Source organism: Tasmannia lanceolata, unplaced genomic scaffold (genome assembly GCF_043159265.1).
Source record: "Tasmannia lanceolata isolate RefF3 unplaced genomic scaffold, GAP_Taslan_0.1 ptg000048l, whole genome shotgun sequence".
In the NCBI taxonomy this organism is placed as follows: domain Eukaryota; kingdom Viridiplantae; phylum Streptophyta; class Magnoliopsida; order Canellales; family Winteraceae; genus Tasmannia; species Tasmannia lanceolata.
In genome coordinates this window covers 327,301-351,851 of record NW_027518725.1, presented here as the reverse complement: position 1 = coordinate 351,851, position 24,551 = coordinate 327,301, and the positions used below count along the sequence as shown (strand labels likewise).

The 24,551-nt window shown below is 38.2% G+C and overlaps 1 protein-coding gene and 1 pseudogene across 1 annotated transcript; both read right to left on the bottom strand.

Moving 5' to 3' along the window:
* Positions 1-9,969: 9,969 nt before the first annotated feature.
* Positions 9,970-23,595, bottom strand: LOC143864431 (uncharacterized). Its single transcript, XM_077375366.1, has 7 exons — positions 22,112-23,595; positions 14,442-14,557; positions 14,276-14,326; positions 12,166-12,218; positions 11,841-12,047; positions 10,491-11,488; positions 9,970-10,376 (listed from the first exon to the last, which is right to left on the bottom strand). The coding sequence occupies exons 1-6, from the start codon at positions 22,290-22,292 to the stop codon at positions 10,537-10,539; spliced, it is 1,560 nt and encodes a 519-aa protein (XP_077231481.1). The 5' UTR covers positions 22,293-23,595; the 3' UTR covers positions 9,970-10,376; positions 10,491-10,536.
* Positions 22,632-23,228, bottom strand: LOC143864430 (putative disease resistance protein RGA3 pseudogene; annotated as a pseudogene).
* Positions 23,596-24,551: the final 956 nt, after the last annotated feature.

Below are 24,551 nucleotides of genomic sequence, written 5' to 3'. Positions count from 1 at the left end.
GGGTGAAGGAAACTGCCATGTCTGTGGATTTCCAATTACTTATTTCCACAGCATATTTGGAAATCTGATTTTTTTCTACTGTCAGTAGCTAATTTGAAAATCCAAGGATTTGATCCGGATCCAAATCACAACGTAAAAAGGGCTGCAAATGTGAGAAATCAAAATCAAAACCTTGTCGGCATCCAAACATGCCCTTATATGATGAAAAATTAACCAAAGAGAATCTATATATTCACCCCCTTTTCTTCTCCGAGCCACCCCTTGTAGCGTAAGAAGAGTACTCGTTAATACACTAGAGGGAGTGGCCTATGAAGAGAAGGGGGCAAATATATCACTTCCGTGAACCAAAACCAAAATGCCTGTACAATTTCTGGCCCCATAATCTGGGTGTGCCATGGGGGAATATTTCCATGCGTGCATTAATAATCTATGATGATCTTAGTAAACCTGTGGTAGCATATTGACAAATGTCATTACGGCTACGCGGATGACAAAATTCGGGTTGAGTTATTATTTTTTTGATAGATAAACTGGCCTGAACCCGCAAATCTCGCGGCTGCCCCTAGTGTTTTAAAATGTGAACATGTGACAGAATGTGGCCAAAGCAAATCTTAGTCTATTCAGTGCGGCGGTGGCGGGATCCTATAATTGGTTGACAAGATCGAGTGTTTGATTGACACGATCATAATTCGAGTCAAAAGAGTTTTGATTGACTTTAATAATGTAAGATCTAGGCTTGGACAAGAACTTGACCAAGGTAAAAAGGAGTTGACTCGTGGGAGAGTTTTGAAACTCACCTGGCCATAGAAAGAAGTTTCTAACTTAGATACGGATCACTCTAATACGTGAGCATCAGCAACAGACAAAGCTAGAGAATGAAATTGAGTTAGACTACAAGAACGATCACTACAATCAATTTTGGCTCTCATGCAGGATCAAAACATCCTATCTATAAGATTGAATCTTATAAAATTCAAAACGGTTTTTTATTGAACCCTAAACAAGGGATAATAGATCAAAGGGTCTAGATCATCCAATGAAGGTGGGCCCATCGCCACAATCAATTTTGGATTTCATGCATGATCAAACATCCTATCCAAGGTTTCAAATTTCGGTTTCGGAATGTGTTTTGGTCGAAATTTCGAACGAAATCAGTCGAAATCTATTCCACGGATAAGATTAAATAATTATAAAAAATCCAAATCCAAATTTTTGGGTGAAAGCTCTAAAATTTAAACGAAATTTTGAAATTTCGAAATAAACTACAATTTCGGGTTTCATCGATTTCGGTTTCGTTATCGACCGAAACCCTAAATTTCAAACTGAAATTTTGAATTTCGGTTGAAATTTAAGATTTAATCTAAGATTGGATTTCGGACCAAAATTTCGGATTATAAGATTGAATCTTATAAAATTCAACGGTTTTTTATTGAACCCTAAACAAGGCCTAAAAGATCAAAGGGTCTAGGATTATCCAATGAAGGTGGGCCCGCTGGGCCCAATACTACTACTACACAGGGAGTGCAATGCACCAATATCCAATCAACTGTCGGACCTCATCAAAACCCACGTATAAATTATTCAAATACCCATTACCAATCCTTCTCCTCCTTTTATGGTATCTATGCATCCACGTATTTCTACCAGGTTTTTCATGTGTTTCTTGTTGTTCAAGCCCACAATCCCACGGTACCACCATGACATCCCCATTATCCCGGCAATGTCCTTTTGGGTCTCTGAGTAATAATGAAGGGGGATGAATCGATGGAAATGGAAAGACTGCAATTAGATTTCCTTCCATTTGAATGGGACCATATCTTTCTTCTTGATTTTCTGAGATTTGCTCATCTCAAATTGGATCCCGCACAACCCATTTCTGGCATTGGATGATGCATATAAATTTAACACGTAAAGGTAGCTTATACTTGGATTTTTTGGAGGAGGCCTACTTTTTTCTTCACCTTTGTGGGTGGGATTGCTTTCATCTTCTTTTTGTCAACCCTGCAAATGGCTTGTATCGCTTGTAAATTTATGATGCTTGTTGGGAACTAATGGTGGCCGCGTAAGATATTCTCCGCTTGTTTAGTGGGAATACCCTGTGCTTCATCTTCTCATCTACAGGTAAATATAAGCCCATAGACATTTTACATCAGAAACCACTACAGATAATAAAAAATCTAGAAAAAGTAAGCCAAATACAAAATTATTACCAGAGCTAACTCGTCGGTAAGAAAGACTAGTTTCAATTTCTCATCGACACGTTAGCTTTGGTAATAATTCTTGATTACATATTTGCATTTGTTTTACTTTTTCTTTTAGATTTTTTTTTTTATCTGTTGTGGTTTCTGAAATAAAATATTTATGGACTTATATTCACTCTTAAGTCAGAAAATTAGAAGCAAAGGTATTCTCACTAAACAAGAGGAGACTTACTTGAAAAATGTAGCTCAATCTTTTGTTTTGAAAGCAGAGATGCAGATGGTAAGTAGTTCTTGTTCAACTTCATTCCTTTTAGTTTTTCCAAGTAATATTTGTTTGCAATATGCATATTGTCGAATGCCATTGTTATTAGTTATTAGACAGCTTTGAATGTCCAACACTTACGGATGAATTTCGTACTTAAATGATTATTCTTTGACTGTGGTTAGACTGGTTTGAGATTTGGCTCAAAAAAAAAATTGGCTGCAAGAAGAGATCAGGCCAGAGGTAGTTGGCGAAACCCTCTTATAGAGGTGCTAGGTGAATATATTGAAATATTATGGGGGCAAGTTTAGCAACTTATGCAGTGCTTTGATCGCTACAAAATCTGGGATCGGTATAGCAGTCATGCCTTTAAGGATCTAGATTTGAACCCTTTATTTGGCCATGCTCTGCATGTTGAGCCAGATGTGGGGGGTAGAAATTTCTAGATTTGCCCATTTTGTGGAAAGGGTCCGTATGGATTTGATATCCTGTATTTTGAAGTGAGGAAGGAACCAGAAGATTTTATTGATTAGTTGAACATTGTAAAACAAGTGTTCGATTATAAGCATGGATTTTAATTTCGGTTTAGGTTTCGGGCCGAAATTTCGGAAAGATATTATATTTTAGAAAAAAAATCAAATTTTCTAAATTAAAACCGAAATTTCCGAAATTTCGGCTGAAATTTGGGAAAATCTGAAATTTGGGATTTCTGTCCCAACTAAAATACGAATTTTTGGTATTTTGGCCTAAATTTAAAAACATGATTATAAGTATATGCTAGATCATAAGAAAAATAAAAATTGTTGTCATCAATCCAAGGAAGAATGCCTCGTCATGGTGGGAGCAACTCGAGGGCTTGATTCATTTGATGATTGGCTCTTTGGTGGGGTTGAGCATTGCTAAGTTTCACTGCTGAACATAAGATGCTATAGGAAATGAAACATGCTAATGTCTATGCTTGGTCCAAGCATGACTTACCTAGAAAAGAAAATATTGGGAGCTAATTGGGAATTTAAAATTGTGCATTTGGTATTCATTTCTATGTTCCTAGATCTTGCTAAATGTTACAGGAATTCTTCTAAATAGCAATGTACTCGTGTTAGATCTCAACGCTCCATGTATTTTGGCTTGATTCTTGTAAATTGACTTTTTATATTTTTCTATATCACAACAGACTTAAAATTCTATTTGACATGGGTTTTTAATTCTACCTACCAATGGAAAGATTTTATATGGAAGATGAAGCATTACACATAATGAACTACTAAAGTTCCATTATATATTTTTGCTCAAAAAATTCTGTTTTATGCAATCCTATATTTGCAAATATAAATGTTAAAGATTAATTTGAAGAACTTGGTAATCCACAAATCCTTTTTTGGGCCTTTTTCCAAGTGCGACACTCCATTCCCATGTCGCAATGCAACGCTTGCGATTTTATTTATGTAACGTAGATTGTTGGGAATTGTACTTGGGAATGCGAGAGTTAAATATTTTTGATATATTGTGGTATATGTCCCATATGAAAAAGAGGGGACTCAAGTCAAATTACTTTCGCTTAATTTTTTGCGGAATAGTATCTATTTAAATGTATTTCTGTCTATAATTTGAGGGGAAGTTCAATTAACAGGTCTTTACAAGATTAAATAAAAAAGTTGGAATTGTAACTCTCGATTTTTTATTGACCAACTATAAGTTCAAGAACAGGTCTTTATAAGATTAAATCAAAAGTTGGCAGTGTAAGTTTTGCTTTTGGATTGACCAACTAGTTTAACGAGCGGTTTTCTAAAGTATAATGACAATTAAGAATTTATCATGTCCAGTTGTACACAATTCATCATTCATCTTTAATTGCAAAGGAAGGCTAGCTATGGATGTATTAGATTTTTATTTGTAGATTCTTTGGTTTTGGCTGTTTTTTTGGGATTAATAAAGTTTATTTATGTTTGGCTCCATGGTTTTGGTGTGTCTACTAAAATAAATTATGGAAATTTCTGTAGTTGATCATCTTCCTTTTCAATCACAGAGCTTTTTTCTTCTTCCTAACCCCTAATTCTCTTATATGCCAAGCAACAACCTTCACTAGGAACATATTTTTTTGCCTCCACTCTTTTATATAATTTTTCTTCCCATCATAATTTTCATCAATTTTTCTTCCCATTATAATTTTCATTAGAAGCCAAGTGTTTTAACTTTTATTCTCTCTTACCATTACTTCTACCTGAAACATTTTATCTTTAACAAAAAAAAACTCTCTACCATGTCCCTCAGATCCAACTAGTTCAACAAATCAATTCTTTGGTCTTCCATGGCTACGAAGTTAACTCAATGAAAACTCATTTTCAACCAAAATTAAGTATCAAGATTCCACATCACAACCTTAATTTCCAACCCCTTCCTTTTTGAAGTTGATGAACTGCCTCTTGAACCATTGGGACATGCGTCTTATCTCGATTTTTATGCTTCCAACTTCAACCTCTTTTAGACACCATTGTCATTCTTATTGGGGTAAAGATCAATAGAAAATCACTACTAGATGGAGGGGCAATAGAGGTGGAGGGAGACACCGAGTCATCATTGGACAAGTCATCAACTTCCTCCTCTGTCTCCAATGCGCGTTCGACTCAAACAGTGAATCATAGAATTACGAGGTAGAACTGTGTGTATTCGGCACTTTGGTGGCAGGTGATTATATAAAATGTGTCTGTACTTGGTATAATTGTTGAAGTGGTTATGTCTATGGTTCGTTCATTTCAAGTGCAGAGGCACAAAAGATCAGGAACCTTATCAGCTTTGTAGCAAAGTTGAGTTGACCTAAATGTTGGCCAAGTTCTGCCAGCTTTGTAATCTTGATTGAGAAAAGTGTTTGACACCTAGGAAGGCCAGTGGGTTGGACATAGCTAATGTGGGATTCCTTCCGAAGCGTAAATGAAAGATTTCTGACTGTTGTGTGAGGCATCATTGAACTGTGCATTTGCCATGGGCTGCTTGGAGAGCAGGGTAGTAAAGAGCAGAAGCTTGGAGATCTTATCGAAGTTGATATGGTGGAGGCAAAATGTCAAGAATTCCTAGTGCTATTGTGTTAGTGCTACAAAGAGAATGGTTCTATGTGAACAATGTACTTCTTACTTGAAGTGGCATGAGCGGATTTTTTTCCTTTCAACGACGGTGCTAACATTGTTGAGTATGCTTGAAGAAGTGAAAGAGAAGAGACCTTCAGAGGATTGGTTGGTACATGCCATGCAACCTATGGTTCTGATATAGTTTGGAATTGGCAGATGCGAAGTTGGACGTGGTCCTGCAGTTGAATGATGGGATTATCATATGGCAAAGGGGCTTAGAGATGATTAGATAGTAAGCTTTATGGAGAGGCCTTTCCCTAAGAAATAGGGTTGAACATTTCAACGCTAGAGAAATGTACATAATCAAAAGAGATGGGAAACCTTGTGCAAGGTGACCCTAACATGGCAAGAGGCCAAGAGAGATGACTCTAGTGGGGACCAAACATGGAGGTATGTTGGATGAGTTGACGTGTATTGTGCTTTGAGTGCAAGGAAGTGTTTTGCCATATTGATGAAGTCGATGGTCGACAGAGAAGGAGCTCACTCATTAGAAGATGGAGTTGAGTTTGCCTTAGAGAAGGTAGTTATTCAAAGGCATATTTGGTGGGGTCCGTTTGCTAGAAGGCGACTCCACGGGGTCTCGTGTTGAGGTACATGTGCTGATTTGCATTACTCTCGGTCAAGTGGCAGGCTGGGGGAAATCATATTTACAGAACTCTTGCTCAAACAAATCCGCAATACGAGAAGGAAAGATCCAATTAATCCCAAATTTGTTTAAATTTAAAGACCACAATTCTCTAGCAACTCAACAATGAATAAAGTGATGATAAATAGATTTTCCATCCCCCATGCATAAGGCACAATGATTAACAACTAATTGGTTTCGACCAAGGAAGCATGATTCTTCCCTGGGAGCCTTCGATTCCCACTTCGATTCCCGTTTCGATTCCCGCTTTCGATTCCCGCTCTGGCAACCTTGAGTAGGATTCTTCCCTAGGAGCCTTCGATTCCAGCTTTCGATTCTCGCTCTAGCAACCTTGGTTACGACTACAGGGGTGGTCCACCATCAAGATTTTGTTGAGCCAGGTAGTCCAACAAAACACACAGACCATGTGGTGCACGAATCTTCCAAGCTTTTCTGGCAAAGGATGAAGAAGCAGACATAACAAGGTGTTGGCAGAAGGATTGAATTGAGAACTTCTCATTCAACTCCCATATCCAGATTCTCCAGTCAATATCGCTTCTTCAAATGTAGATTTGAGTCAATCCTACTATAAATAACTGTCACGGTGCACCTCTATCAAACAAGTTCCAAAAAAATTGAATTTTCTATTCAACCTTCCCATTCCGGCTATCGAAACAATCACGCAGGCATTCCGATTAGAAGCCACACTCTGGACAAGTCGGGGAAATCAGCAAGAACGGCATTCGACCCCCACCAACAGTCCATCAAGAATCTAATTGTCCTCCCACGTCCAACTCTGATTCAAATGATGTTTTGGAACAATGTAGAAATTTTTCATTGTATCTCTCCAAACTGTTAATCCCATCCACCTATAATTTTCCATAGATTCCTAGCCGCCAATGCTCAACCTGTACTTCTCAGCAATCACTGCTCTGGAGAAGATTGTCAAAAAAAAAACAGAGAGAGAGATTGACTTTCTCTCCAAATCTTCGCATCCATTTGTCATAACCAGTGCTCTGTCCAGACTGTCTTCTTCCTTCTACGCCGTGGATCCCCATCATAACCAACTTTGAAATATTTTCACATGAAAATTATTGTCATTTGATTTCATGGTTCCATTTTTATGCTTATTAATAATTTTCCCACTTTCTTGTAGAGAATTCCTTTGAGATTTGATGAAGAGCAAGGATTGTGGAATCTTGAGAGGGAATTACCGGTAAGTATATTTTGTTGGTATTTGTAGAAATATTTGTTGCTGCATTTTATTTCTGATATCAATGAGCTTGCTACTTCATTTTTATATGTTTATTACAATTGTACAATTTATTTTTGCTTCTAAATGACCACTTGGCATATGTAGATTTTAATTCTAAATTCTTGGTGTCAGCCTTCAGCTTTTTACTTTAAACATTATATGGATATTGTTTACCACATTTTCTTGAGATGAGAAGTCATAGAATTTTGAAGTGGAAAAGAAACTAAATAATGATGCATGACATGATAGGGGGAGGGTGGACTGATTTGCGATGATGAGAGAAGATAGATAGAGATTCAAGTGCAAAGGAGAGCTAAAATGGACCTAGCTTAATGAAGATGGGGCATACCTTTGTTTGTAAGCTCCTTACTTAGGCAGATACTAATGTGAGCATTGAGTAGTAAGATTCTAACGTGAGCATGGAAGGTAGAGAATAATAAGAAAAGAAAGATATGTCCTAGAGAAAATTCATAGGGTTGGAGTTGAGGATGATTTGTAATGAATATTTGGGCAAAGAAAAAGGACCTAGGGTTTAAGAGATGAAAAATAGATAAATACTAATTATATGAGTAGAATAATAGAGAATGTCTTTAGGAGAGAATAAAAGAGAAAAGACGACCAAACATATGGGAGAGTGTATTATCATTCACACAAAATATGAGTAGAATGTCTTATTTACTACATGTTTCAAATGACTAAAATACCCTTAATGAGGATTATGTAGCCTTTTCTAACTGAAACAAAAATGACCCAACTTCCTTAACATGGACTGGAGGATGTGGTTACATTGGTTGTCAACTGGTATAGGAGTAAACCAACAATATAATTAAACCTTTCAATTAAAAGTAAACCCGGATTATAATACAACCTATGAAAAATGATGTTGAGTTTGTATTCTCAAGACTTTTAACTCACTATGGACACAACATGACATCTATAGTCTTCAATTTCCTTTTTGTTTGGTATCGAGTGTCCTTGTAGTGCAAATCTGCTAATCTTTTACAGGCTTTAATTCTGATTTTACAACCCAGTCATCCTTTAGGCAGATTAGCCAATACAAATGCACTTCGCTCTATCATGGCTTTGTTTATTCATGACTAGTTGGAAAGGGTGTGAAGATATCTGTTACCTAATAATCATAGAGATTTAATTTGTTTGATCATTCTTTTTTAGGCTCTCTTAAGCGGGCAGTTAAGAGAATTGGATTAAAATGCTGTTCTTTGAACCATTTGATAAATAAGGTGGAACCCACAATGTGAAACAATACATATTGTAAGACACATGAGATTATGAAAGTAGTGTTTGAAATGGACTGCACGTCATAAAGTAGTCCTCTTCACGTTGTCCCCTTTGATTCTAAACCCACTTCTACATACATAAATTTATGCAGGCAACTGATGTTGGCACTACCATATATTGATAATTGCACTAACTCATCTTGTCTTTTGGTATTTAAACAGCTGCCAAAGGTTATTTCAATTCCCAAAAAGCACTCATAAGCCAATTAAAACAGAAAAGGCAAGATGAGTTAATGCAAGTATCAAAACATGGTTGCATATCAACAGCCAATCTGAAAAGTATTCAATGAAGTGAGGGAGTGCCATTATCAAGAGAAGGGAGTGCAGATACCATTTCCCTATATAAGATGTGCAGATTCTCACTATAGAGAGAGAGAGAGAGAGATGGGAAGCTCATTTCTGCCTGTTATTGTTGTATTTCTTTTGATGGGGTGCAAAGTCATGGAAGCTTGGAAAGATGAGACAAAAGTTATAGGCAATATGTATGATTCACTACCAATATGTAAGATTCACTTTTCGTTTATAGGCAAAATTAGCCAAAGAGTCACCATCCTCGTTAGCTTCTTTGAATTCATGCGACACTCCGGCTTTAAACTCTAAAACCAAAGATTTAAGCTCATCCCAATAATATTTAATGGACCATGAAGGATCCTTATTGTCAATGACCATATCTATCAAGATTATACCATATGCTTCAAGCAACATGTTAGATAGACCAAATACTTTATAGTACCTCAGCCTATCTAACATACTACTAGTCTCTGTCTGCAAGTTAGTTTTGACCAGTGAGGTCGCCCTTTCCCTGTTTTTTTGCAAGGGCTCCTGTGAGTCTAGCATTCCTCCTAAAATAAAATCTGATTAGAATGAATTAAATCAACCTGATTGGATTGCAGGAAAAACATTTCCCATGGGATTTCTTTTCCTCATTTTTTTTTCCATTTCCCTGATTCATAGGGAAATCATATGATTACGGCTTATTTAAAAGGATATCACTATAAATTGAACATCCCTCTATATATTGAACTACGGTGGCACAAGTTATTGTTTTTATTTTTAATCAAATGATTTAAAAAACAAGAAATTTTGGAAAATCTTTTCTTTTCGAAACAATTCATGCAATCCAAACAGTGCCTAAAACTACACTAAATAAATTTTAATTAGGTAAAGAAATGATAGGATCCAACACAATTTGGAACACACAAAAAATAGAGAGAACAGAGAGTAGATAATTTAGTGATAATAATCAGCATCAATAAAAGTGGGTACATAATTTAGTGATACAAATAAGCCTCTAGAAAAGTCGAAATAGAGATACACAAGAATCCACATCTGAAATCTATTGAAAAATCCAAGAGGAGGAGGACTAGCCAGCTTGGCTCGGACATAACATGGGCAAACACACTACAAGAAGACAAGAATCAGATAGAAAGAGGCAACCCTTATTAAAACTACCACAACAGAGGCTTAGTACATATAACTGAAAATAGAAGCAAAAACCAAATAGCAATCCCCTGCCCCAAGAGCAGACCACAACCTCAAGAAACATACAAAAACCACCATAGAAAAGAGCAAATCCTGAACAGAGAATTCTACCCCCAAACTCAGCCACAAATCTGCAGAAAATCCTCCAAATTTGGTAAAAATTGGTTAGATAGATGAAGGAAAATTAAAGAAAGAAAGTACGTTATATAATTAAAAGCTAAAGAGAGGATTATGAAATAACGAACCTGGGATGTAGAGTGAGTCGGAGAAGGGTACGGTTGAGAGAGAAAATCACCATTCCCGAATCATTATATCCGGTACATGGGCTATCTTGTGCCAATCCTCTCCTCTCTCCCTTTCGCATCGTCTCTCCAAATCTGGACAACTCCTAATATACAGTGTTTGGAGTGCGGTGAGGCGTTGTAGTCCGGCGGGCAATGAAGTCATTTTATGACAATTTCCGATCCACAAACATTGAAGTGATGTGAGCTCTTCGACCCACTCTGCCAATGATGCCAACCCAAAACAATGACAGATTTTCAGTGTTTTTAGGGCAGTAAGGTAACGCAAGTCATCCGGCAAAGAAACCATCTTTCCACAGAGAGAAATCTCCAATGACTCAAGAGATTTCAAACGCCGCCCATCTAGCGATGATGCCAACTCATCACAACCACGAATTTGCAGTGTTTTTAGGGCAGTAAGGTACCGCAAGTCATCCGGCAAAGAAACCATCTTTTTACAGAAAGCAATCTCCAATGATTGAAGAGATTTCAAGCCCCTTACTACCCCTTCCTCCTCGGGTAATGATGCCAGGTTTTCACACCACCTAATCTCTAACTTTTTGAGAGATGTGAGGTTTCGCAATCCCTCCGGCAAAGACACCAGCTTATTACAACTCACAATGATCAATGACTTGAGAGCAACGAAATTGTCGAGCTCCCTAGGAAGACTACTCAACTTGTTGCATTCCCAAATTGATAAATGTTGGAGTGCATTGCATCGAAGAAAGCTTTCTGGAAAGGATGAGATCTCATTGAGACCCTCAATATGAAGGGAGGTAAGATGCAGAAACCATGGCAGGGTGATCAACTTTGAGCAGTCTTTAATCTTCAATTCATCGAGGCAAGGAAAAGCTTCTCCTTTCTCCACTGATGCCCACATCTCTAAATTTCCCAGTTCACATAGCGAAAGGCTTTTCAAAGATGGAAAGGAAAATCCATTCAATGTGCAACTCATTATTGATCTGCTTCAATGCAGACATTCCAGATATCACAAGATTCTTGAGCGAGGGAAGTTGGCCAAGTGGTGGGAGATTTTCACATCTCCAGCAATTTGAAAGTTTAGAAATGGATTGGTTGACTTTAAACCATGCCAACATAGACTGTTACAGGAAAGAAGTCAGGTTTACTATTCCTGATCAACCCCAACTTGTATATAAAAGCCTTGACGGAAACAAAACTCCAGCACTAATATCATCGTTGCAGGCAAGACGATTATTAAAACAGGGTTGTGAAGGATATCTCGCTCAAGTTCAAATTGTGGACACGAGTAAAAAGAAGATGAAATTGGAGGACGTGCCTATTGTGCAAAAGTACGTGGATGTATTCCCTGACGATCTACCAGGAGCCCCACCGAATCGAGAACTGGAGTTCTCTATCGAGCTAGTACCGGGAGCAAATCCAATATCCAAAAGACCGTATCGAATGGCGCCGATAGAATTTGAGGAACTAAAGAAGCAACTGCAAGAACTATTAGACAAAGGATTCATCCGGCCCAGTGTATCACCCTGGGGAGCTCCCGTCCTGTTCGTAAAGAAGAAGGATGGATCAATGAGGTTGTGCATTGATTATCGAGAACTGAACAATGTCACAATAAAGAACAAGTACCCGTTCCCCAGAATCGACGACTTGTTCGACCAACTTCAAGGTGCCATGTACTTCTCCAAGATCGATCTCAGATCTGGTTACCACCAACTGAAAGTAAAGAAAGAAGACATTCCAAAGACGGCGTTCCGCACGCAGTACGGACATTATGAGTTCATTGTCATGCCATTCGGACTAACGAATGCCTCAGCCGTATTCATGAATCTAATGAACAGAGTATTTCACGATTATCTTGACAAGTTTGTCGTGGTGTTTATCGACGACATTCTTGTCTATTCTAAGAGTCGCGAAGAACATGAGGAACATCTGAAGATTGTTTTACAAACACTTCGACAGAAGAAGCTGTATGCTAAATTCAGTAAATGTGAATTCTGGTTGCAGCAAGTGGCGTTCTTGGGTCACACAGTCACCCGAGAAGGAATTTCTGTGGATCCAGCGAAGACTAAAGCCGTTGAAGAATGGCAAAGACCCACGACAGCAACAGAAATTCGGAGTTTCTTGAGACTTGCCGGCTATTATAGAAGGTTCGTGGAAAACTTCGCTTGATTGGCAAATCCATTAACGAAATTAACTCGGAAAGGCGCGAAGTTTATCTGGACCAAAGAATGCGAGGAAAGCTTCCAAACGTTAAAGAAGAGACTCGTTAGCGCATCTGTGCTAGCATTACCAACACCAACCGGAGGATTTGTGATCTACAGTGACGCATCAAATGAAGGGCTCGGCTGCGTATTAATGCAAAATGATAAAGTTATAGCTTATGCATCACGCCAACTAAAATACCACGAGCAAAACTACCCCACGCATGATATGGAATTGGCGGCAGTAATCTTTGCACTGAAGATCTGGCGACATTATCTCTACGGGGAAAAGTGAAATTTATACTTATCACAAGAGTCTCAAATACATATTTTCCCAGAAGGAGTTGAATATGAGACAAAGAAGGTGGCTAGAGTTACTAAAGGATTATGACTGCACCATTCATTATCATCCTAGAAAGGCGAATGTAGTGGCAGATGCATAGAGTAGAAAAACTTCCGGAACCTTGGCAAGAATGCTAACCACTCAAGCATTTACTCCAAGATCTGAGAAAACTGGATATGAAAATAGTAGAACCGCAAACCAAGTGCTACATAGCACAGATGGTTGCTCAACCATCACTATTGGAGAAAATCAAGGCCACTCAAGTCGACGATCCTGAATTACAAGGAAAGATCAAAGCAGTTCGGAAAGGCAAACTTTCCGAATTCAATGTTGATAAAGATGATATCTTAAGATTCAACACAGACTGTGTGTGCCCTCCGATCCAGAATTAAGAAGGAAGTTGCTAACTGAGGCACATAGTTCGGTATTCTCAAGATTCAACACAAGACTGTGTGTGCCTTCCGATCCAGAATTAAGAAGGAAGTTGCTAACTGAGGCACATAGTTCGGCATTCTCCATACACCCAGGGAGTACGAAGATGTATCGAGATCTTCGAACCCATTATTTGTGGAATAATATGAAGAGAGAGATTGCTGAGTTCGTGTCTACATGCTTGGTTTGCCAACAAGTGAAAGCAGAATGACAGCTACCAAAGGGAGCCTTACAACCACTAGAGGTGCCTATATGGAAGTGGGATATGATAGCAATGGATGTCGTTACGGGACTATCGAGGACTACGAAAGGAAATGACGCAATATGAGTCATCATTGATCGACTGACGAAGGTAGCTCATTTTATCCCAATACGAGAAAATTTTTCCTTAGATCAATTGGCGAAGCTCTACATCAAAGAAGTAGTCAGGTTACACGGCATACCAGCATCCATTGTGTCTGATCGTGACCCGCGCTTCACATCTAATTTTTGGAGGAGTATACAAAAGCATTGGGGGACAAAGTTGAACTTCGGCACTGCCTTTCATCCTCAAACAGATGGTCAATCCGAACGGACAATTCAGACACTAAAGGATATGCTTAGAGCTTGCATAATAGACTTCCAAGGTAATTGGGACCAACACTTACCATTGGTTGAATTTTCTTATAATAACAGTTATCACTCTAGTATAGAGAGTGCACCCTATGAAGCTCTCTATGGTAAGAGGTGTAGAACACCGACGTGTTGGGATGAGGTCGGAGAAAGAAAACTTCTAGGCCCAGAGTTAGAAGTACAAGACGGCTCAAAGCAGACAGAAGAGCTACGCCGATCATCGACGTCGAGACCTGGAGTTTGCAGTGGGTGACCATGTATTCTTAAAAATATCACCTTGGAAGGGTGTGATAAGGTTCGAAAAGAAAGGGAAGCTCAGTCCCAGATATATTGTACCATACGAAATACTTGAACGAATTGGACCAGCAGCATACCGTGTAGCTTTGCCACCAGCCTTGCCACATGTTCACAATGTGTTTCAGGTCTCACTTTTAAGGAAATACTTGGCGGACCCATCACATGTACTGCAAACATAACCAATGCAGTTGGAACAAGATTTGTCTTATGAAGAGCAACCAGTACAAATCCTTGATCGAAAGGAACAAATTCTTCGGACAAAAAGAATATCACTGGTGAAGATTCTGTGGAGGAGCCAAGCCACCGAGGAAGCAACATGGGAACCGGAGGAGGAGATGAAACAAAAGTATCCTCATCTATTTACTTCTTAAGGTACGTAAAATTTCGAGGACGAATTTTTTTTTTAAGGGGGGTAGAATGTAATAACCGGTAATATATATATATAAATAAATAAAAATGGCCTCATAGAATCATCGGCCATTACTCATTTTCCCCCGAGTTAATCGGACATGAGCACATCTGGCATAATGGGGCGTACGCGATTCGAACCCAACGCTGAGCGAGGATTAAACGGCTTCCTACCACTAAGTGGGACCCACAATAAGTAGATACTTACACATATTAAAAATTACCAATAATCACTATTCATAATTACTATTCACAATAATCACTATGCAAGATTACTATGCAGAAATACTACGTAAGATTACTATACAGAAATACTATGCAAGTTCACTATTGAGATACACTATTCAAAATTACTATTCATAATAAGACCCACCGAGTACTATTCACAAGCAGGTCCCACCAACAGTGGGTCCCACATCAGCGGGCCCCACACAAGCAGGTCCTACCACCAGTGGGACCCACAATAAGCAAGACTCACAAATAGCGGGACCCAATGATTCTCTTTTGATATACTGGATGTGAATATTTCATATTCTTTGATTCTCTTTATACCCAATTGCTATAAGAGTTTCTATCCTTCTAAGATCCACAATTGATGAGAATCCAAGGGGGATACTTTCTTTCAGACCCCATTCCTTTCAGATAAATGATTTTACTGATAAAGCTATAATTCTATTTTGTATCATCGAAACTTGTTTCCGTGAGATATGTTTATGTTTAGGGTTTTTCTTCTGATACCCTAATTCTTAATATGGACTGAGTTATGATATGATGACGGTTGGACGCGTTATAGTCCTCCATGTGCACGTGGGTAAAGACGACTCTAGAGAGTGTAAATCTAGAGGATTATGAGCCGAGGTATGGCTATGAATGGGCCGAGATATAGCTATAAATGAAAGCATCTATGCTTAATGAAGTCCATATATATAATTCTATATATAATTCTTGATATCAAGTTCTGTAAGTTTTCTCTATACGTTTGGAAAGCATATTGTGCTTATTCTTTCTTTCCATAATGTGAGATGTCCTATCTGCAAAATATCATGTTCTTATGAGCTTGACAATTCTACATCACTTGTTGTTTATACCCTACTGGGCTATTTGAGCTTACCCCTTTTTCCTTGTTTTATTGTTCCAACCCCCAGGTGAAGTATAGATGAAAGATGAGGAATGCTAGAGTTGAATGCAGAACTGTTCTAAAGGACAAATATGTTTTAAATGTGTATCAACTATGTCTTGAATTAAGATGTACTAAGTTAGACCTAATTTCTGTAAATCCTCTAAACGTTGTTGTTGTATTTGAGATCTTGGGAATAATGAAAGTTTTTAAGAAAGATGATGTAATATTCTTCTACGCACCGAGTTGGTATTTCCAAAAATCCGGGGCGTTACATTTGGTATCAGAACGAAGTTTAGTCGGTTTTGGAAATTAGGATTCAAAAAGATAGGATTAGAATTTACCCTATCTAAATGTTAAATTAGAATATATTAACTATACCGTTAGTCGTTGGTTAATATAGAACTTATGTGTTATTTATGACTTCTGTGATAGTATATAAATGCTTTTAAATATGAGTTATAATTTAGATTACTAATGTGATCCTATGATATGAAGATGGCGGAGAATCAGGAACAAAATTTTACAATCGAGGCTGAGGCAAGGAGGGGACGTGGCAGGCCACGCAGAGAAAGGCAAGCAAGAAACGAACAACCTACAGCCAACGCTAGAAACAACAACGCAGGAAATGATGTCATTGCTACTGCATTGGCACAACTAGCCCAAGCAATGACAGCAAACATGAACCAACAACGAGCCCCATCTGCTCCATTTCAAAACGAAGGAGCTATACTGGAACAGTTTATAAGGCAACATCCTGCTGCCTTCTCGGGAACTACAGATCCCTTAGAAGCTGAAAGATGGATTCACTCCATCGAAAAGATCTTTTCGGTGATTGACTGCACCAGCCAACAACGTGTAAGATTGGCGACGTATAGATTGGACGGTGACGCGGATCAGTGGTGAAATTTAGTCCGAAATACAAAAACCGAAGAAGAAATGAACGCAATGTGTTGGAATGAATTCAAAAGAATCTTCCTCGAAAAATACTTCCCACAACCACTAAAAGCTCAGCTAGTGAGAGAATTTATTTCATTAAAGCAAAAAGAGGGAGAGACAATCTCCCAATATGAAGCAAAATTCACAAGACTGGCTCGATATGCAACCCACCTAATGACTGACGTTCAAAGCAAGGTGGACAAATTCCAATACGGATTAAAGCCTAGCGTCAGGCGAGCATTAGCAGCTTTAGATTTTCAAAGCTACAAAGCCGTGGTGAGATGTGCTTTGAAAGTGAAAATTGAACATTTGGACTTTCAGCAGTCCAAAAACAAGTTGACCGGCGTAAAAAGAACGAATGAAGCCAACCAGGAGGATCTGGAACAAAGAGACCTAATGTCAAGGAAGCAGAAGACCAGCAACATTACTCAAAATGTGGAAAGAGACATGGAGGTGTCTGTTACATGGGGACACGAAAATGCTTCCAATGCGGAATGGAAGGACATGTGGCAAAGGACTGCAAGACGGTCCCAAAACGGGAACCGGAGGAGGAGATGATACAAAAAGTATCCTCATCTATTTACTTCTTAAGGTACGTAAAATTTCGAGAACGAAATTTTTTTAAGGGGGGTAGAATGTAATAACTGGTAAAAAATATATATATATATATACAAATAAATAAAAATGGCCTCATAGGTGGGTAATCATCGGCCATTACTCATTTTTCCCCGAGTTAATCGGACATGAGGACATCTGGCATAATGGGGCGTACGCGATTCGAACCCAACACTGAGCGAGGATTGAACGGCTTCCTACCACTAAGCCACCGCCTCAGATGTCAACTAAAAATGAGTAGATACTTACACATATTAAAAAAATTACCAATAGTTACTATTCATAATTACTATTTATAATAGTCACTATGCAAGATTACTATGCAGAAATACTACGCAAGTTTACTATTCAAAATTACTATTCACAGCGGGCCTCACACAAGCGGATCCTACCACCAGTAGGACCCACAACAAGTAGGACCCACAACAAGCAGGACTCACAAATAGCGGGACATGTCACAACCACTATCATTAATTAATAGTTGCACTTCACCGACGAAAATAATAATTAAATAAGATTAATTATTATTTTAAGAGAATAGTTGAGAATTGAAGACGGTAGGTGAAATAATAATTAAATAAGATTAATTATTATTTATAAGAGAGTAGTTGAAGACGGTAGGTGAAATAATAATTAAATAAGATTAATTATTATTTTTAAGAGTAGTTGAAGACGGTAGGTGAAAATATATCTATAAATAGAGGAAAAGAAGATAAAAGAAAGAGAGAAAAGAAATCGAGAGAGAAGAAAGAGTAAAGAGAGAGAAGGAAAAAGAGAGAGGAGAAGGAAAAAGAAATCCACTTCATCACTACCAAGGTAAGTCTTTCATATAGATAGTTAAAGTATTTATTAATATGGTTGGTTCTACCACCTATGTAAATATTAGGATACAGCATGCATAAGAGGCGATAACTCGCTATAGATTATGCAAGTTTTATCATCTTATTTGAACGGTGAAATATTAGCATAGTAACCGTAAAGTAAATTAATCAAAGAAAGGCTAACTGCTGAGCATAGTAGCCCATCTTATTTGAACGGTGAAATGCTAGCATAACCGTAAAGTAAACTTTCATCACAGAAAGGCGAACTGCTAAGCATAGTAGCTAAGAAATAAACTAAATCAAAGAATGATGAACTGCTGAGAATAGTAACATGTGGGGTCTACATGAATAGTAACATGTGGGGTCCATATGAATAGTGCATGCTGGGCCCCATGATCTTAAAAAAATTTAATAGAAAGAACACTGAACACAAGGAACATTATTTTGGACATAGATGGACATTACCTAGACAGAAAAGACACTGCCTTAACACATGAATTTGATAAAATTAGAATATATTTACAGGTTATCCACTCCAAGGTGTAAGCTCAAACAAACCTGTGACCGAAAAACTATATGTAAGGGGTTTTCTTTTCCTTTGATTATGTTTTTGCTATAAGGGTTCCCTATCTTCTGATTTCCTTTTTATGTAAGGGTTTTCTTCCATTGATTCTCTTTTGATATACTGGATGTGAATATTTCATATTCTTTGATATCCTTCTAAGATCCACAAGTGATGAGAATCCAAGGGGGGATCCTTTCTTTCAGACCCCATTCCTTTCAGATAAATGATTTTTACTGATAAAGCTATAATTCTATTTTGTATCCTCGAAACTTGTTTCCGTGAGATATGTTTATGTTTAGGGTTTATCTTGTGATACCCTAATTCTGAATATAGACTGAGTTATGATATGATGACGGGTGGACGCGTTATAGTCCTCCATTTGCATGTGGGTAAAGACGACTTTAGAGGGTGTAAATCTAGAGGATTATGAGCCGAGGTATGGCTATGGATATGATGACGGGTGGACGAGTTATAGTCCTCCATGTGCACGTGGGTAAAGACGATTCTAGAGAGTGTAAATCTAGAGGATTATGAGCCGAGGTATGGCTATGGATATGATGACGGGTGGACGCGTTATAATCCTCCATGTGCACGTGGGTAAAGACGACTCTAGAGAGTGTAAATTTTTTTAAGATCATGGGGCCCAGCATGCACTATTTATATGGACCCCATATGTTACTATTCATGTGGACCCCACATGTTACTTGTAGACCCCACATATTACTATGCTCAGCAGTTTACCATTCTTTGATTTCATTTATTTCTTGGGTACTATGCTTAGCAGTTCGTCTTTCTTAATGAAAGTTTACTTTACAGTTACTATGCTAGCATTTCACCGTTCAAATAAGATGGCTACTATGCTCAGCAGTTCGCATTTCTTTGATTAAAGTTTACTTTACGGTTACTATGCTAGCATTTCACCGTTCAAATAAGATGATAAAACTTGCATAATCTATAGCGAGTTATCGTCTCTTATGCATGCTTTATCCTGATATTTACATAGGTGGATATTTACATAGTAGTAGAACCAACCATTTATTTTACGGTTACTATGCTAGCATTTCACCGTTCAAATAAGATGATAAAACTTGCATAATCTATAGCGAGTTATCGCCTCTTATGCATGCTTTATCCTGATATTTACATAGGTGGTAGAACTAAATATATTACCCATAATAAAAGACTTACCTTGGTAGTGATGAAGTGGATTTCCTTTTCCTTCTCTCTCTTACTCTTTCTTCTCTCTCTTACTCTTTTCTATCTTTCTTTTATTTTTTTTCTTCTTCTTCTCTTCCTCTATTTATAGATATATGTTCACCTACCATCTTCAACTATTCTCTTAAAAATAATAATTAATCTTATTTAATTATTATTTCACCTACCGTCTTCAACCACTCTCTTAAAAATAATAATTAATTTTATTTAATTATTATTTCACCTCCGTCTTCAACTACTCTCTTAAAAATAATAATTAATCTTATTTAATTATTATTTTCGTCAGTAAAGCGCAACTATTAATTAATGATAGTGGTTGTGGCGTGACCCGCTATTTGTGGGTCCTGCTTGTTGTGGGTCCTGTTTGATGTGGGGCCCGCTGATGTGGGACCCACTGTTGGTGGGACCCGCTTGTGAATAGTACTCGGTGGGTCCTATTGTGAATAGTAATTTTAAATAGTTTATTTCAATAGTGAACTTGCATAGTATTTCTGCATAGTAATCTTGCATAGTGACTATTTGTGAATAGTAATTATGAATAGTGACGATTGGTAATTTTTAATGTGTAAATATCTACTCATTTTTAGTTGACATCTGGGGCGGTGGCTTAGTGGTAGGAAGCCGTTCAATCCTCGCTCAGCGTTGGGTTCGAATCGCGTACGCCCCATTATGCCAGATGTCCTCATGCCCGATTAACTCGGAGAAAAATGAGTAATGGCCGATGATTACCCACCTATGAGGCCATTTTTATTTATTTGTATATATATATATATAAATATATATATATATATATATATATATATATTTTACCAGTTATTACATTCTACCTCCCTTAAAAAAATTTCGTCCTCGAAATTTTACGTACCTTAAGAAGTAAATAGATGAGGATACTTTTCTATCATCTCCTCCTCCGTTTCCCGTTTTGGGACCGTCTTGCAGTCCTTTGCCACATGTCCTTCCATTCCGCATTGGAAGCATTTTCGTGTCCCCACGTAACAGACACCTCCATGTCTCTTTCCACATTTTGAGCAATGTTGCTGGTCTCCTGCTTCCTTGACATTAGGTCTCTTTGTTCAAGATCCTCCTGGTTGGCTTTCATTCGTTCTCTTTACGCCGGTCAACTTGTTTTTGGACTGCTGAAAGTCCAAATGTTCAATTTCCACTTTCAAAGCACATCTCACCACGGCTTTGTAGCTTTGAAAATCTAAAGCTGCTAATGCTCGCCTGACGCTAGGCTTTAATCCGTATTGGAATTTTTCTACCTTGCTTTGAACGTCAGTCATTAGGTGGATTGCATATCGAGCCAGTCTTGTGAATTTTGCTTCATATTGGGAGACTGTCTCTCCCTCTTCTTGCTTTAATGATATAAATTCTCTCACTAGTTGAGCTTTTAGTGGTTGTGGGAAGTATTTTCGAGGAAGATTCTTTTGAATTCATTCCAACACATTGCGTTCATTTCTTCTTCGGTTTTTGTATTTCGGACTAAATTCCACCACTGATCCGCGTTACCGCCCAATCTATACGTCGCCAATCTTACACGTTGTTGGCTGGTGCAGTCAATCACCGAAAAGATCTTTTCGATGGAGTGAATCCATCTTTCAGCTTCTAAGGGATCTGTAGTTCCCGAGAAGGCAGCAGGATGTTGCCTTATAAACTGTTCCAGTATAGCTCCTTCGTTTTGAAATGGAGCAGATGGGGCTCGTTGTTGGTTCATGTTTGCTGTCATTGCTTGGGCTAGCTGTGCCAATGCAGTGGCAATGGCATCATTTCCTGCGTTGTTGTTTCTAGCGTTGGCTGTAGGTTGTTCGTTTCTTGCTTGCCTTTCTCTGCGTGGCCTGCCACGTCCCCTCCTTGCCTCAGCCTCGATTGTAAAATTCTGTTCCTGATTCTCCGCAATCTTCATATCATAGGATCACATTAGTAATCTAAATTATAACTCATATTTAAAAGCATATACAGAAGTATCACAGAAGTCATAAATAACACATAAGTTCTATATTAACCAACGACTAACGGTATAGTTAACATATTCTAACTTAACATATTCTAACTTCTCTGAGGTTTTTCTTGCGTTTCAAGTTAGCTTGTTTCGCATCACTTGCATTTCTCACAAGGTTAAGTAGCTTCTGGAGGCAAGTCAGCTTCCCAATCCCAATGGGCACACAAGCTAATGACGAACATCCATAAGTATCTACATGTTTGAGACTACTCATTTTTCTCATGTCCCTAGGCAAATTACGGAGTTTGCGACATCGTCAGTTTCAATGTCTGCAAATTTTTTAGCTTGGTAATCGATTCAGGTAATGTTTCAATGTGATAATTATCGGAGAGGTTGAGGTATCTTAGCTGTTTCAAATTGCATATTGAATGTGGGATCTCACTACAACTAAGTACACTAAGATCTAGGCATCGCAAGTATCTAAGTTTCTTGATGTTGCTAGGGACAGACTTATAATAACCACCCAATAGTATTGTTCGTATGGTTTTGGCCTCGTACAACCTCTGCTATTCTAATAGTGAATTCAAATGAGAATAGACATATCGGGTCGATGTAGGAATATCTACATTTTTTTCCCGATCCACGATATGACACTTGTTCCCAATAACAGACTGTGCAAGATCGTGAACCAAATCATGCATTTTGCAACTGTTATATTTCCAGAGTCGTCTTTTTCTATGTCTTGGAAGAAAGACCTCCATAATAAATCATTGAAAATCTCATTTCCAATGTGTTCCAACGCCATTCCTACCTTAGGGGTAACAAAGCCATTAGCCATCCACAAAAGAATAAGTTCTTTCTGAATGGTAAAGCCTTTAGGGAATACAGAGCAAAATGAAAAGCATTGCCTTAGATGAGATGGCAAATTAATATAGCTCAATATTAGAGCCGGCAAAATTTCATTTTCTTCTAGTTCCCATATCTGACTGTCTCTTACCCACTCCCACCGTGCTTTCTGTTGGCCACACAGGAGTCTTCCTAATGCCTTTGCTGCTAATGGCACACCCCCACATTTTTTGACAATCTGTTCACCAATTGGAACCAAAATTGGATGCTCTTTACTTCTCCCTGATCCAAATGCTTGGCGTTCAAACAGAGACCAACAATCACTGTCTGATAAACCAGTCAAGGGGATGAGGGAGTCATCAAGCGCACCCATCATCGATGCAACCCTTTTGTGACGAGTAGTCACAATGATTTTGCTCCCTTTGACTTTACATTTTAAGATTTGCTTCAGATTATCCCACTTTCCTCCATCTTCGTTCCATACGTCAAAAATCTCTTCTCACATATTATATTTTGTACTTTTTTTCGCATCTCCTCTAACTGAGTAACATCTGTTTTAGTTCCAGTTGCAGATTCTAAATTTTTTTTTACAATTCCAGTAACATCAAAATCTTGAGACACATAAATCCACATGCTTAGCTGAAAATGGCCTATTACAATCTCATGATTGAAGGCCAATTTAGCTAGTGTGGTTTTCCCCAGACCCCCCATGCCAACTAGGGCAATAACCGGGACTTCATTTTCATCCAATTCTCAAGCAGTATACTAACAATAGCATCCGCCATATTTCCTTGGTAACAGAAAAATAAATAAATTCTAGAGCTAGAGCAAGTAGAATCACAAGGGAAGGATATCTTGCAAGCTTCTTCCTGTAAGATGGTTTGTTATATAGACTCTTCAACTTTTTACTATTACTTTTTTATTTTCAATTTCTCTCGGCAACGATCATTTTCCACACCACGAAGCAGCCTCGAAGCAGCGTGTGAAAAGACTTTTAGCAAATCCCAATTAATTTTTGCGCAAGCGACAAATAAGGGGTCCAAAATGTCCAACCAACCTACCCAAGGGCGCATCTTGTATTATTGTTTATTTATGATAGTAGGACCCACACCCCATGTGCCTAGACCTGGCAATAATTGACCCGGACCGCCCGAAATTTCCGAGTAAGTTACTAACAATGACTTTCTATTTTGTTCTCAAGTTTATAGATAAACATCTGCTTTATTTAATAACCTGACTTTCTATTTCTTTTGCATACCTTTGCTTTATTACCTTCCTCCTTACTTTCTCTTCTTTCCATTTGCTATCAGGTACGTTTGCTTCACTAGTTCACCACTTTGCTTTAAGGCCTGGACCATAAGATGATCCAAACCGTCCGTTTGATGAGCCATGACATAAATAGGTTGCTTCCAAAAAATTATTTACTCATGATGATTTAAACCCTCCCATCTACAGAGGTTTCCTCTATAGATCGAAGGGCTACGATGGAAATAATTTTTTGGGCACGACCGATTTACATTGAGGCCCATCAAATGGACGGTTTGACCATCCTATGGTGCAGGCCAAACAGTAATTTCAGAAAAATACGGGGACCATCCAGGGCTTACACCGTATAATTTCTCATATATAACATCACACCAAACTCCTACAACAAACTTCCCCTTCTTATCTTACCCATTACCCCTTACCCCACACT

What these genes read in the sequence shown, in the direction of transcription:
- LOC143864431 (XM_077375366.1), bottom strand. Translation starts at nt 22,292, where the DNA reads ATGAGAAAAATGAGTAGTCTCAAACATGTAGATACTTATGGATGTTCG. An exon ending in TGTCTGCTTTGAGCCGTCTT is followed by an intron (nt 12,219 to 14,275) that starts GTACTTCTAACT and finishes CTTTACTTTCAG; the next exon opens with TTGGTGGTAACCAGATCTGA. An exon ending in TCGTCAGGGAATACATCCAC is followed by an intron (nt 11,489 to 11,840) that starts GTACTTTTGCAC and finishes GCATTGAAGCAG; the next exon opens with ATCAATAATGAGTTGCACAT.